The sequence below is a fragment of the Strongylocentrotus purpuratus genome, unplaced genomic scaffold (genome assembly GCF_000002235.5).
Source record: "Strongylocentrotus purpuratus isolate Spur 01 unplaced genomic scaffold, Spur_5.0 spur5_scaffold_16, whole genome shotgun sequence".
NCBI lineage: Eukaryota > Metazoa > Echinodermata > Echinoidea > Camarodonta > Strongylocentrotidae > Strongylocentrotus > Strongylocentrotus purpuratus.
Window position 1 is genome coordinate 29711229 of NW_022145601.1, and position 16083 is coordinate 29727311.

Consider the following 16083-nt stretch of genomic DNA (forward strand, 5'->3'; position numbering starts at 1 on the left):
GTTTAGTAACCATTCACGATCACACGTCGAAGCTAACCCGTTCGCTCAAAATTTATCGCACGTGAAGCGTGCATGTTCTTGTACATTGCTTGTATGGGTGTGTGTGTGTGTGTGTGTGTACGTGTATGGAGAGTACATGCCAGGCTTACACACACACACATAATGCTGATCTCTACGCTATAGATCAGTGGCACAAACACGCTGCAAAACCGTCATTACAAGCCAAATGAGCTTCCGCGGCCATCAACACACACACAGTATACTATACGAGAGCTCTCACACAAATCGCGGCAAATGGTAATACAAGCCCAATTTGGCTTAAATTTCCAAAATGCGGAATCTCCCGCATTTTAAGGTCCTAAAATTCCAGAAATGCGGAATATCCCGGAAAATGCGGGAGGGTTGGCAGGTATGCTACATCACTACTTCAAAAACATCATCATCTTCATCATCATTATCTACATCACTACTTCAAAAACATCATCATCTTCATCATCATTATCTACATCACTACTTCAAAAACATCATCATCTTCATCATCATTATCTACATCACTACTTCAAAAACATCATCATCTTCATCATCATCATCATCTTCATCACCATCATCATCATCGTCTACATAATTCTTTTGTTTGTAACATACCTGCGCATTCTGGTAGCAGGCCACTATGGGTGAACCATAACACCATCTGAAGATGCTGAGACAGCAAAGTGACCACACCCAACTTGGTCTCCAAATCTTTAACACCTATAAGAAATAAACAGCGAAGAAGATAGTATAGACAAGCATCAGAGAAATTGTAATTTGTGAAAGTGATTTATTAAGTCTTTACGGGGCTGGTAGAAGGGGATAAGTGCGCTGCGCCACTGTTAAAAGTGGACATGGAATATTGCGTTAGGCAAATGGTACAATCAAAACCTTAGAACTGAGTTACCAGAGATGTGCTGTATGACATACAATCCCTTTTGCCAATGACATGACAAAATGTACTTTTATGAGCAAATATTTGAATACATCATGTCTTATGAAAAGTTATGATTGATCCATATTGATTGTAAGTCTTCAAACAGTCATTAACTTTCAAGCTCTGACCTCTTTAGGATAGGGTAAACTGTTGCAATTAATATACAGTTGCAATCGGTTTAAAATCAATCACAAAGGAGAATGGAGAAGGCAATATTGAAAATCAGCAATAAAATGGTAACAAGTGAATAAAATATATGGTCAATCCAACCATTTGACTAAAACAGTAGACTAAAGATGGACACAGAAGGAATGAAAGGGGAAGCATGAACAAAATGAGAAAAATGAGAAGAACAAGTTTATGCCAAAAGTTTTAGACTAGGAAGTTCACCTTGATCTGTGGTGGACCCTGACTGATCAAGAAGAGCCTGGAAGAGATCTACCATGTGACGGAGCTGAGTGGAGCATGTCTTGAGAAGCTTGTTAGCTTGAGAGTCTAGTGTCGTCCCATAGCCATCATACAGAGGAACACCTGATACAGAAATGGTAACGGTTATATTCATTTCGTTCGAGTTTACTTGTAACATCTAAATGGTAATTAAAATAAATAATAATAATACTACTACTACTAATAAAAAATAATGTCTTTTTTACCCAGGGTATCCTCATCAGTATTAATACTGTTCTCCCTGAGGGCCCTGCAATTATAAGTTAACCCCAGCTTTAGCCTAGTTACCCTGAAAAGGCACTCAAGCATTCAAGGAATTTCTTCCTACCCATATACCTCACCTCAAAGGCTAACCTCCTAATAAAGGCCACCTGTCAATAGAAAAGAAATGTGTTATAGGACATGTCTATCTTATACTCACATATTTCATCCACAGTCTGTTTGATGTTGGCCACTTTACCCCATGCCCATTCCAAGATTGAACGTAGATTCATACCAGATGTAAAGTCTGAAGAAAGATGCAGAGAAAAGAAATCAGACAATACTGTGGCTAGATATGCAGGCAATAAGAAAGCCTAGCTGACTATGCTCAAGGATATAGTGTGGTTCAACTGAACATTAAGTCAGATACCAAGACAACTCATCCCCTTGACTTGAGCCAGGTTTCCAGGCAACAAGAAAGATCAGGTTGCTGACTATGCTCTAAGGCTGTGGTGTGGTTCAACTTATTATTATAACATCAAATCAACTGCATTTAGCAACTTGATGCAAGCTAGATGTATGGGCAACAAGAAAGCCTTGCTGACTATGCGGTAAGACTACAGAGAGGTTCAACTGATTATTACAACATTCAACAAAATACAAACTGAACTTAGCGACTTGATGCAAGAGAGATGTACAGGTTACTAGAAAGCCTTGCTGATTTTGCTCTAAGACTACTGTTGAACTGATTAAAAATAACATCAATTCAAATACAAAGATAACATCCTCTCAAATATGAAGATAACATACCTCCTTGACTCCAGCTGGATATGCAGGCAACAAGAAAGCCAAGCTGATTGTGCTCAAGGGCTAAGGTGAGAAGAGCCTCTCGTTGCTGGACCTGATTATAAATGACCAACATGGAATATGATGGAATACAAACAGCCTCCATTTGAGAACAAGAAATACGTTGCAAACATTTCAAAAGTAAAGCCCTAATACGTAGATTTATACCTCACAAATCCTACACAGAAAATCTTTGCATTTAGACCTCCATTATCCATATCTAGGTATGCTATGTACATTAAGCTTCTGTCTCAACATTCCTAGACACTGGGTTCAGGGTGGCTGAAGGTGCATAAAAGAGAGGTCACTTTATTTCAACTTCTATTATAAAACTGAGTTCATTGCTCATTTAAACTTCTCCTTTTATCATCATTAAGGTATCTCAGAGTTGCAGGACCCTCAGGAAGGCCAGTACTTTACTTCTGAACGTACACTGCATAGAGACATATAGTGATATGCACTAGATAAGTACAGTATATTATTATTACTGGTTTATTAATATGACTATCTCAGTATTGTGACTATCATTATTTATTCATGAAAGTTAGCAACTGCTTTATGTGGAAACTATACTGCAGTTTTTTAAAGGTTGTACAAGGTGAAGTAAAAAGGGGGGAAAAGGACCTCACCTGACTGGTGTTACTTGGAATCTGTTCTGCAAAGTTTCGCCTTGGTATGAGGTGGGCATTCCAGCACCGCATGTAGAATGGGCGTGGCTCTCTGAGGAGGGTGGGGCCCTGGTTGCACATGTCAGCCAGGATCTATAGAGAATGACAGGAAGAAATGACAGGAAGAAATGGCACAATTACATGAGGGAAAGAAAGACATATTTAAATTCTTCATTCTTGCATCATTTGTGTATGGCTTATAATTACTGATATATTTTCATTCCTATAATATTTGGACTATTTGTTAAAGTAAAGCAGTTGCTGTTGCTTGGATGTTTGCTGCAAATGAATTATTGGTTATTGGAATGATACTTGTGTTCAGAGACAGACTGATAGTTGGACCGCTCTTGTCTAACTGAACATGCTATGTAGAAGATACCATTTCTAAACAAATAGGTTAAATGTGTCATGGAATAAACCTGAACTTTAGAATAACAATATTTAACACCTGAAAGCAAAAAAAAACAGGAAGATATCATGTATGAGAACATTGATAGCCAGAGTGCTCAGAATAATTATCTATATATGCTCATATGTTAAGAATAAGACCAACAGCTATTCAAGCCCTGACCATTCTTTTACCACTAAGCCAACATATCCCTTCTTACATTCCTTTATATCTTCAAGAGGCTACCCTATAAATGAATTATGAACCTGAAACCAACCAGTTGTAACCCTTTGATCCAAATCCCAGAGCTAACCGATTCTCGTCTGACCTTCCTATGTCTTCTGAGGAAGTTGGAATGAGAAAAGAAAGCCCTGTGACTTTGTTTAAAATCTCCAAGAAACCCTTTCAATGGACACTGCTTCAAAGCACTAGACAAACTCATTCCCATACCTGCCAACCTTTTCACAGCAAAAATTAGAAATCTCTCAAGGCTAAATTGGGAATGTAGTCTATTTTGTATACTTTTTTACACAGAATATTTCAGGAAAAGAGAGAAATCTAGGGTTCAAAACAATAGCTTGAAGACCAAAATTAGGAATCATTCCTCCAAAATAGGAATGGTTGGTAGCTATTCATTCCATTCTTACCTTTCTTTGTATTCCCAGAAAGCTGGCATGTACAAGGCTACCCTCAGCCAGGCAGACCATGTTGAAATTGAGGGCCGACGGGTGAAGATGCTGCTCAGGTACAGACTGGCAGGTTGACTGGTACTTGGTCAAACTGCCCTTGTCCAAATGAACATTCTGTTTACAAGACATGATTAAAAAAAGAATGATATAGCATAAGAAAATGAAAGAAGAAAACAAGTCAGGGTTACAATACTACTTCGTAGGCACCTTGGGCATCCTGGGGTATAGATACGTGCACACTATAATGTAGCTATTATCTTGAGTGATAGGTAGTTATCCCCATTATGGGGTACCACTAAAAAACTTGAAGTGTCGTAGTCGAGTTGTTTAAGCACTTGACAGGAAATGCGAAGGTCATGGGTTCGACCCTCGGCATGGCACTTAGGTCCTTGAGCAAGGTATTTTATCTACATTGCTCCTCTCCAACCAGGTGAAAAATGGTTACCCGGTAGGATGCGAACACCATTGTATTTGGATTAGCAAGTCTGCGCCCATGAAAAGGCGACGAGCCAGGATGCTCCCCAGGGAGTGGAGAATGTTATTGTAATGTGCAGAATAGTGACTGAATCCAGTGAACGGAATAATGACAATAGTGTACACGCTTTGGTCAGTTAATGGTAAAGTGCTTCATAACAAACAGACATTATTGTTATTAAAACTAAGAATGATGGCAAGTTTTCCATGAGAATCCTCTTCAACTATCCATCAACAGTTACATACAGCCCCACACCCTCCTCCAAACAAGGAACTATGATAGAAATGGTGGTTCTTTACCAGAGCAAAATCTGGAGCCGCAGCATCTACCACTGCTTCTAGGTTATAGAAAGAGAAGTAAGGCGGAGGCTCCGTCAGCTCATCAGACCTAAATTCATACAAAACAAATGGAATCAAAATTTAATTTAACATTAAATGAAATATTACAATAGCTCATATCTAATATAATCAGACTTATATGACATAGTTTCAATAGGCTTCCTAAATGTATGGATTTAACTTTCAACTTGTTGTTAACATTTTTTGTCAAGCCTTTTGTTGCTTGTTTATGGACCCAATTTTCAATAGGGCACAGGCCATTTCAAGTAACTTGAAGTGATAAATTAATTAGGAAATAAAGTAAAATCTTGAGCATTTTTATCTGCTGCAGAGGGAGTCAGTGTTGAAATATAGCCCCTCAATGAACTCAAGACTGCACTTTGCCCTTTGGTATGGGGGATAGCATAGCTTGGGATAGCCTTGAGGCAATATTTGTAACCATTGCCCCTCAAATCAGTCAATAGTCCTTGTTATATCCCGCATACTAAGAATCTTGCAATCTGATTGGTCTAACCGAGGTCACATGATAAATGATAGATATGTACTATCTCCCTGCGATAGGTCTTTTGTACCGTAATTTTGCTGCTGCCCCACTTGACCATTGAATAAGCGTAGCAAAGTAGGTTACGCGAAATGTCAATGTCAAATGAGCGCGCATCGACTGTATGTATGCGTGTTGTGCTTTGTAAAATCTAGCTGAAGCTAAACTGTCTGCAGAATCAGTTTTTTTAATTATGTAAAATTCCCTTTAGATAGACCTTATTGCCGATGTGGGATATAAAACAAATATTAACCTCCTTACTTGGGCAATGTATACAAACTATCATCGCCTCAGTGATCTTGGGGCTACCATCATCCCTCGCCTTGCGGCTCGGGATGATAGTAGCCCCGAGATCACCTCGGCGATGAAAGTTTGGACCATTACCCCGAGTCGATTAATATTTGCTTACTATAAATCACTTACTTGATGAAAGAGGGCATTTGAGCCTGGTAATAGCGGTCCAGATCAAAGAGTGCAATGTAATGGTTTGTTGTGTCCTGGGTTTCCATGTTGGCAGGACAACCCTCCCAGACAAACACTGCAAGACTCAGATCCATCGGGTTTACTAAACAAACAAACAATAAAATAAGAGAAAACATATTCATCAATTAGCAAAGTCAACTGTTCCTGTTTTTTCACTTCATGGTCACCAATGACCTGCAATGCCGTGACCCTATATACCTAATCACCAGAATGTAAATGTACAAACATTTACAAATTGTAATTTGAGTGAAGACATTTAAATCACTTAGTACAAAGTGAGGGAAATTAATTTAATAATGACCGGTACCTGCTGTCAAAATGCCCAATTACCTCAAATATAGGTGTTCTACTACTACATCATCAAATCAACAAACATGAGAGTTAATTTACTTTGAGTGGTATCTATACAGCCTACAGAAAGACTTCAAACTAGTCAAAAATTCTTCTCACTGATGTCGCACCACATAGAACACAGTAAAATATAGGTTGAGTGGCTAGAATGGGATGAAGCTGCATTCAATCTGGAAAATAGGCTCGCAAGACCTTTACACAAATTGACCACAAGCAGTCCATAACAACAACAACCCTATAATGTAATCTTGATATAATCCACCTTAACTCTCTACAGGCCTAGGTTGACTCATGAAACAACTAGGGAATGCCACACTCAACTTTTGTCACACAGTGTTCATGTAATATACTCTAAACGATGGAGCCGTCCAAGGTTTCAATCCGTGACGACTAAACATACCTACAGTACTTATAAATAAATATTCAATTCTATACGAGAGAAGAAACTTACCTTCTTCCTCGGCCGTGGAATCATCATGGATCTTATAGCCCGGAGGCACTGCTCTGTCCAGGGTATAGCAGGCTAGCAGACGACTGCCCAGGGAGTTCACATCACTGCTGTCCAAGGGGGTAGCCGTCAAGCAGTGCTCAAATCTACCAATGCAGTCCACTAGGTCCTGGGATATGGCAAAGAGTAGAAATGAGTGATTACAAAAAGTGTATTATTGGCTTGCTCTTGATTCCACGAGACGACTGAGACAATTTGCAGTAGTTCTCTCAAGTACAATGACTACTAAGTTTTTTATATTAGATCAGCAAATTGCTGATTACGATACTCTATCAGCGAGATCAGAAGAGAGAAACAATTTGAAAAACAGAGAGAGAGATACAGACAGTAACAAAAGAGTTTTAGTGAGAGAGACGGAGACAGAGAGATTTTAAAATACAGAGCAGGAGAGACAGGAACAGGGAGAAAGAAAGGAAAAGAGAATGATAGAAGGAAGAAGAGGAAGAAGAAGAAGAAGAAGAAGAAGAAGAAGAAGAAGAAGAAGAAGAAGAAGAAGAAGAAGAAGAAGAAGAAGAAGAAGAAGAAGAAACAGAAGAAGAAGAAGAAGAAGAAGAAACAGAAGAAGAAGAAACAGAAGAAGAAGAAACATCAGCAGCACAAACACAGACATCAAGATTGTATTGAAGGCATGATATAAAGACCATACCTGGAACATATGTCCATGCTTTGGGTGTTGTGTCTTGCTCTCATAGGCCAGCTGGAATAGATGAATGTCAGTTAGAGCCTCCTGGTCCCTGTTATATAAATAAATAAGAGTAAAGGGTGTCATTAACCAGTTATCAAGAAAATATTAAGTATTAAGTTTTAAAGGACCAAAAATAATGCACATGTGGGACTATTGATTCGCACTTACTACAATATTTCAAAGGTTTTAAATCAAACAAATTCAGACAATATCCATTATAATCTATATCACAATAGCTACAAAGGGATGCCGATACTTACTTTGAATCAGAGAGCACAGGACCCCTAGCAACCCAGAGGTAACAGAAGTTTTGAGGATCATCCTCAGGTTCCTGGTAGGCAAAGTGTGTAACAGGTGATGGGTGGCGGCTCAATGGGCCACTATACCTATAAAGGGGACGAGAGAATAATAATTAAAAGCATAATAATATGGAGATATGAAGAAAAGGGGTGGTTCCTGAGAGGCAATGAGTGTTACAGGTGATAAGGGGAAAAGAAAAAAAATGTTAATAGCAATGTTGATATTAATGGCCCTTCGATTACATGTGTTCTGTTCCTCAAATTTTGAAATTTAAATTTCAAGATGAGCTATATCAGCCTTCTCCAATAAGAGATTGGTTGAATCCTGAAAGTTATCTGCCTGTCAACAATGTATTCAACAAAAAAAAAAAATCTCGAGAACTACTTTGAGCCATACTTGCAAAGCTGATATCCAATGATTTTATTTATCATAACCATGAACAGGAATTGTGTTACAGGGGTTCTTTCTGAACTGATAGGGGCAATCCGCCCTAGGCATCACCAAACTATAATGGGTGATAATGAGTCACCCTGTCTAAATATCAGAAATGAATAAATACATTCATAATAAATAAATAAATTAATTAATAAATTAATTAATTAATAAATAAATTAATAAATTGTATAATTTGTTCTTACTCTAATGAGGTGTCGGCCAATCTCCACAGCTGGAATGACCCAAAGTTGAAACCAACGACGAGTGACCCGATCTGTGGAATGTAGGTCAGCGAGGTCACTGAGACTTCACCGATGGGGAAGGTCTTGAAGGTTTTACCGTCCGGCTTGCAGTAGTTGAACGAGTAATAGCTGAAGGCATCACCTAAGAAAAAGTAAAAAAGAAGAGGAAAAACAAATTATAGTATGGTCTTATTTACTTAGGGTAGGCTTATCAGTACTAATACTTCTCTTCCTGTGTGCCCTACAATTATTACTACTACAGCATTGCAAGGTAAACATGTAAGGCCAAATAACAACAATCTTGTCAGAACTTTTAAAAATAAGGAGGAGGCAGTGCATTACTTTATTTTCCAAGATTGCTGCCATGCTGATTATAACTGGCCAAGCCTATTTATTCACAGATATTGTGCTATGTTGAGTATACTGATGCAATGTATGACAAATTGTATCACTTTAGAAGCTATTTAAACAAAATGTATATCACAGGTTCTTCTTCTTTTTTTGTTTTGGCTTAAAAAAAAAGAAGTAATACCGGTAGTTTTAAAAAATGGAGGCAGGCAGGGACGAGAAACACTTCATTTTTGTTATTTGGCCTAATATGATTGGGTCAAGAAGGACAGATGTGATTGAACTGAAAACACATTGTCCAAGAATGTATGCATCGAGCAATGATCAAACAAATGAATTCTCATATGAGAGTCAGGAGCCTTTACCAACTTGCGAATGCTCCCACAAAAATATGCATATATTTCATGAAAAAAACAAAAAGAATAAAAAATGATGAAAAGAAAATTAAGACAAGTCAGATAAATAAATTAGTGATAGTCTAAAAACCCAAATGACTCAAGTCAGCTTGTAAAAATTGGTCAGAAACCCTAGCAAGCCTTGAAAGGCATTAACCAATCACTGCAAACTTTTCAGTAGAAACTTTTATTAAGGAATATACACTGCCAAAAATATAAGCAATGTTCAAATCTATCGAGAAATCAACAATATTTTTTTACTCAACCAACAAAAAATTAAATTATAAAAAGTAGGTTGCATCATGAATAGAAATTCAGATTGGCTTAGAAAGTGCCTGATAAAAAAAAAATTAAAAAATAAAACTAAAACATTCCAGCAACCATGATAGTCAAAGTAAGAGGCAAAGTTGAAATAAACGTGTAAAACTACAAAATTAAAACTTTTATATCAAATCTATCAATAAAGTCAGTTTTTCTTTTCCATAACCCCAAAAACCAAACATACGGTAATGGTTCTAAGAGAAAACATGATAATACATGAAATAGAATCAAATTGATAAAAGGAAATAGCACAGCAACCAAAAAAACTTTCAGTTCCTAATGCACTCACCAGTTAAACTTGCAGGGCTTACATCTGACATGCATTCACACACATAAATACAAAAAATTGTCTTCAATATGGTGCAAATTGAGAGGGGTGTACATGTTCAATTGACTTTATACTTTCCTCAATATGATATTGGGCATGATCTTTAATACTACTGTAAAGCCACAGCGCTTGACTATCATGCCAGGAGCAGGCCTAGTCCAGATTTGTGAGTTTAATGCCCCAAATAAATTAATCAGAACACTGATATACATTGTACAAGTTTCATCCACCAACTATGGCTGTCACTAATAACTGGTTTTAAACTAACAGAAGTCCAACTTACTATTCAGATCGAGACAAAGATGTTCTCCTTTTGAAGCCGATTTGAGGCGTCTCTGATCGATGTCAGTGATCCCCGGCGCTATGATCTGAGCAGGGCACCCTCGTGTGGTATCCCAGAATTCAACCTCTTCATCCAGCTTCATGTCCAGCAGGTAAACATGGCCGCCTTTGGTTCCCACGGCAACGATGCCAAAGAAACGCCGGAGCTCGTCACTGAGGGCAAAGTTTGGGGATTCTATGCCACCGACGGAGGTAACACAGTCAATAGCAGTTACCTAAGTGAGAGAGAAAGAGCAGGCTCTGATTCTTTGATTCTTGTCAAACAAGAGAATAAAAGGGTACTGATCAGATGCTGCAGAACAGTGCTACTCTGCTTTTAAGGTATCACTTTCGCAAGCATAAAGCCTTGTTTAGATATGATGCAGCAAACCCACCGTGTCCCTTCTTTAATGGCGATGTAAAACATCATACACTTCACAATTCACATTTCTGCATATTGTAACACAGAGCCATTAAAGTACACACTCACAGGACCTTTGTTGCGGGCAGTTGCCATTCATTTATTCATTAAAAAATGCAGCTTTGGGATTTTTGTTTTTGTTATTATGCAGTATTTTACATCTGACCTAGCCTCTGGTGTTAAATAATGTCAAAGCTTTGTCTGTCCTTCGTCAAAAAGAGGAAAATGATAATCAGACTGGAGCCATTTTACTTCCCATAAATCGCTCCTTCAGTTGATAGCAATAAAGTGAACTGTTGTTACCAAAGATAGATTTGGTAGGATTACATGCCAATAGGATAAAGGAGTTATCAGACTTTCTGATATATTATAAAGATAAATTCATAAACTGTACCATTCACAGTTCAGATGAGACACAAGATTTATCTAGGCTACTTTTAGAATGCCCCAACAGTATTTATCTGCAAAGGCAAGGAAATTCTTTGATTATGACTTCATATTTTGGATAAGTTTAAAAGGCAAAGGAAAAGAACTCAATTAAATTTTCATTACCACATGTGGGAAGTTAACAACGGTGAGCAGTTTGGATGAGTGTGGCCTGAAACGACAGACCATGCCCTTCTCGGATGCAGTCTGGAGTCCCACCAGAAGCTGGTAAGACCTATGACAGGGGTAGTCTTTGACGCAGGTGATGGTTGCAGAGGACCCTGCCACCTGGCTGAAGTTGAAGGAAGATAGACGGTTCCCGGTCCTGGTGCAGACCACGTCTAGGGTGCTGTCCGTAGCCACCCATCCTCTCTTTCCATCTAGCAAATCAAGATTAGAAATTCATTCTTTTAAATAATATATGGATTTCCACTATTTATCATTTATTATCACACATTCCAAAGTCTGATGCAGACAATTACCAGTTTACAGATTACCAGATTACACTTTATGAAGACAAAACACCAGCAGACACATACAAAAAAAGGAGGGATTAGGAGGATTAGACCTCCCTGCATGGTCACTGACAGGTGGTCATTTCATCAAATCAGCTCTCAATTAAATAAGAAAAAGGGGATTATGGGGGACCAATTAATCATCGTTTGCTGTATAGAGGGCGCAAGTAGTTATAAGTACTGGTAGTGCAGTGGGGCTTTAATACTATTTACCTTTACTGAAACCTCCAAATATGTTGACCTCTCCTGCTTTGTTTGAGAAGGAACTTAATTCTGAGGACACTATTCCTATTGGCTCAGCTATGCTGTGAGGCTCTATCACACAGTTCTCCATCTTGACATCAGAGTTGGCTGGTCATTTATTCATTAGACATCTAAACAGAAGAAGAAAAAAAAATGAAGGTGAAATATTTAAGACCGTTTACATGTAGGTATACGCGACATGGTAATGTATCATGTGAGAATCCATTTGTTTTAAACGTCCAAATTTTGTACATCAAATTAACATGGAGATTCAGCGCTCACAGCAACCAGGAAATGCACGTAACGATTATGAGGTGGCATTTCACCAGGATTGACGATAGATGTCCAATTTAAATTTTCAACATATTTTTTCCTACATCGGTGAGTTGAGTTTATTGTAATTGGCTGCTAATTAGGTGTCATCAATTGTCACTAACGTGCCGATTTTGGAGTGAATTACGGTAAAATTGTACAGTGGTGGTTGAGAGTTTAAAAGAGGGTGTCTTTTTTATAATTTCCATTACACACAAAAAATGCTGCTACGAATGGTGTACATTGTAGACGAGAGTTAAATCTTAACTTGTCATGATGATTTGAGTCATTTCATCAGTAGGGGCGCTGGTCTGTCTTCATAAACACGGACTGATGCGTCCTCATAAATAAGGATCGTCCGCATGTTCGCAGATGTTTCATATTTTTAATTGGCGCGTTGATGATGCGAAAAACGGATTCTGCAATGATTTTCTTGATGCATTTTACATTGACTTCTTAAAGAGACTTTCACATTATGAGCGATAAATCCATTAAAGTAGACAGTGAACTAGGGTTATTATCTCACATGGAATCCATTTTTCGCATCGCCAGTGGGGGGTTCGGTAACCCGAAACCCGCAGAGTGCCGATGAAAAAAAAAAGACTGCGAAAATGCAGACTATCCTTATTTCTGAAGACGCATTTTGTCCGCGTTTATGAGGACGATCCTCATTCTCGGACCAGCGCCCCTTCTGTTCATACTGCCACAGGTCTACCTCTGCAATGCTCATTGACACTATTCACTGCCTCACAAGGAAGGTTCAGTGCAGGTGACTGCCTCGCCCAAGCAAAGAATTGTTAATTTTAATTTAAGAAATGTACAGAAATATTACAGAAATATTCTCAATTTATTTGTAAAACCAATCGTTTTAATAATAGCTCTAATCCCTATTTCGTTCGCATCTTAAATGATTATTATTCAAAAAAGTAAGCTTCATGCATTGTGTATATTTTTTAAGTTTAATGATGCTGTCTATTATACGTATGAATGCATCTAGTATACATGTATTTATCCTTTATAGGTCTATGTCATTAATTTTATTTCATGTTCACATGTACAATGCTGTATTTTAAACCTTCATACCTTGTAAATGACCTGCAATTCAGCTTCGGCTGCCATAACGTCATATGAATAAAAACCTTTATTGAATTGAATTGAATTGAATGACAAGCGGATCACTCAGGCTCAGCATCCCCATCTCTTCTTCAGATTTAATTCACTTTTTCAAAGTCAAACTCAAGCCTCCTCTCTCTTTCTCTCCTTTTTCATTTCTCCTCTTGCTTTTCATTATGATTATGACCATGTAATGTAACTGACACAATCCTCCTGTCAATCTAGAATCCTATTCAGATCTAAAATTAGTTATCATAATTTCTTCCTCTCTGCAACTTTTTTGGGGTGTTTTTTTTAAACTTTTATTTCAAATTTTAATAAGAGTCTAGAGTAAAGGAGCCGGTTTTCGGCCACTTAAGACAAAATCCTATTTTTTGGACTCTTTACTTCCTATTTATTATCATTTCTTGTTCAAATCATGAAGCAAATATTATTATTATTTAAACAAAAAAAGTATCCCAGAAAAAAATCACGAATTGCCATGATAATATTCATTTCAATTTTCACTGTTTTGGAGCCGGTTATCGACCTAGCGAGTCAGTTTACGACCGCATGTACAAAGTCAATAGGAAGCGCACGCGCGCGTCGTACGTTTCCGCGCTGATCTATAGCACAAGCGGGCGGAGCAGGTATCCCATGCCGGAGCTCCCCGGTGCTCGCTTGGTCGAAAACTAGCACTGCGGTGATCGGAAATTGGAATCTGAATTAGACGGACATATCGTGTGTGCATCGCGGTGTTCGACTGCATTGATTTAATACATGCGATGAGATACTTTTGAGCTTGCGACTAACACAAAATCGGGTTCCAAATCTGAAAAATACTTGAAATAAAGCTCATTTTATGGTACCCATATTTCTTACAGACACGCGTAAGATACTTGATTTTTCAGATTTGGGTAGCGGGACCGCCGATTACATCGCTAAAATGTGATATTTTAGTACATATTTTCCATTGCAAATGTGGTTCTTCAGTGAATCTGGCATGGTATGGTATGTGTGGGATATGTGATATGCTATTATGCGATGTATTTTAAAGGGATTTTACCATGCATCCAACGTATCGGCTGAAAACTGGAAATGGTCTAGAGTAGTGTCTCCGGTCTGCGGCCGATCGGCGGGAACTGCCGATTCTATTTTTATTGGAATACTCACAGAATACTTCAATACCCTCAATAAAGAGTCCATATACTTACTTATTAAATAGAAGTCACAAATAACCAAACTGACCCACAGCGTGGTCAGCATTGACCATGTTTCGAAATGCTTCGAGTTCCCCGGTTTGCGGGCACGCAGTACCGGTTTGCGGCACGCGTACGTCACAAAGCTTTATGCGCTACGTCACGATGAAAGCATGTACCAAATTACTACGGGTAACCCAAATTCTCATGTTTATCTGTTGCTACGGTAAATTTGTGAAGTTTTAAACAATTTCACCTTTTCCTCGAATGGATCATCCCATACGGGGGTACGTACTACTAGAAACTATTGGGTCATAGGGGGTACACACATCAGCACACATACCATCATACACGATCCTGCATGTTATGTGTGTATTAACCAGAAAAACACGTTATTACGTGCCGGTTTGCGGCCACCCCATGCAACTAGCCATGCGGTGGCACAATCAAAATATCTGCGATAGGAGACAGACCACAGCCATCATACTTCCACAAAAACATCAAATTTCACCTCCAATCGGACAAATATCGGACAAATAGAGCTACAATATTGATCTAGTCATGCCTCGATCTCTTAACTTAAAAGTTAGTACCTGCTGGAATTTTCATCGGCGACTGGTGCCGTAGATTTCCGACATCGCTGACGGATACTCCGTACCGATAGGAGCACCTGCTACGGACATTTTCGGCAAAGCAGATCTTACCGTGGAATCCACGGTAGGTTTCAATGATTATTATCGAGTCATATTCATTTTATTTTTGAAAAAAATACCCCTGGCCGCAAACCGGGCGATGCCGCAAACCGGAGACTCTACTCTAGACTAATTTTGGACCACTAAAAAAACTAAACTGTAGACCTAAAAACTAAAAACTAAAATATAGCGTATGAAAGTGGAAATTCAGCTCTACTTTTGTTAGAGTTTTGAATGTTATGGTGCTTGGATTATTGTGCAGCAAAAATCGGCACATAATAGATAACTTTAATAAGCGCGATCGCAAACAGACACATGAATATGAAAGACGTCAGATCCCAACACAAATGTTGTAGTGTGGGACTGTACTAGGTCTGAGGCCTTACAAAGTAGTCCAGACTTGTCTCCTCAACAGCTTTAATCATGTTACACCCACAAAGTGCAGAGTATATAACATAATCATCAACGAATTAACAATCATACCTGAATATACATGAATTTGTGACAAATGAAATAGATTCATCGACTTCAGCTCAGTACTTCCCGCGGTCAGCGAGCGAGCGAGGAACATATTATAATTTTTCAACGAGAGAGGGAGCTTTGATTTTTTTTTTTTAATCGCTTAAAAAATTATATCGGGGTGGGGGGGGGGGGTACGTTTTACTCCTTTTTCTTTCAGTTTATCTGCTTCATTCCATTCTTTTTCTAATTTTCGATGAAATGTATTACAAAATGTTTCGTTGTGATTATAAAGGACAATTTCTTTTTTTTTTTGCTGATTTTGTTTGGTTCTTAAAAGAAACTTGGCAAGAAAACAAAATAAAATTGTTCCATAATAAAGCATGTTTATTTTTAAACAATCAGGAGCTTAAAAGTGTGTCTTTTTCGGAGTCGCACAGGTAGAAG

General features: G+C 38.3%; 1 protein-coding gene across 2 annotated transcripts in view; it reads right to left on the reverse strand.

Annotated features, from left to right (window-relative positions):
• Positions 1–15750, reverse strand: part of LOC755028 (protein ELYS) — a 36875-nt gene extending 21125 nt beyond the window's left edge. For both annotated transcript variants that reach the window (XM_030987244.1, XM_030987243.1), the window contains exons 1-16: positions 15661–15750; positions 11853–12015; positions 11251–11504; positions 10240–10513; positions 8526–8706; positions 7848–7973; positions 7549–7636; positions 6846–7011; positions 5984–6125; positions 4981–5068; positions 4165–4320; positions 3091–3222; positions 2426–2516; positions 1836–1922; positions 1358–1498; positions 646–750 (exon numbers count right to left, since the gene is read on the reverse strand). In XM_030987244.1, the coding sequence (XP_030843104.1) occupies positions 646–750; positions 1358–1498; positions 1836–1922; positions 2426–2516; positions 3091–3222; positions 4165–4320; positions 4981–5068; positions 5984–6125; positions 6846–7011; positions 7549–7636; positions 7848–7973; positions 8526–8706; positions 10240–10513; positions 11251–11504; positions 11853–11973 (2152 nt within the window). In that variant the 5' untranslated portion in view covers positions 11974–12015; positions 15661–15750. The remainder of the gene's footprint in view (positions 1–645; positions 751–1357; positions 1499–1835; positions 1923–2425; positions 2517–3090; positions 3223–4164; positions 4321–4980; positions 5069–5983; positions 6126–6845; positions 7012–7548; positions 7637–7847; positions 7974–8525; positions 8707–10239; positions 10514–11250; positions 11505–11852; positions 12016–15660) is intronic.
• Positions 15751–16083: the final 333 nt, after the last annotated feature.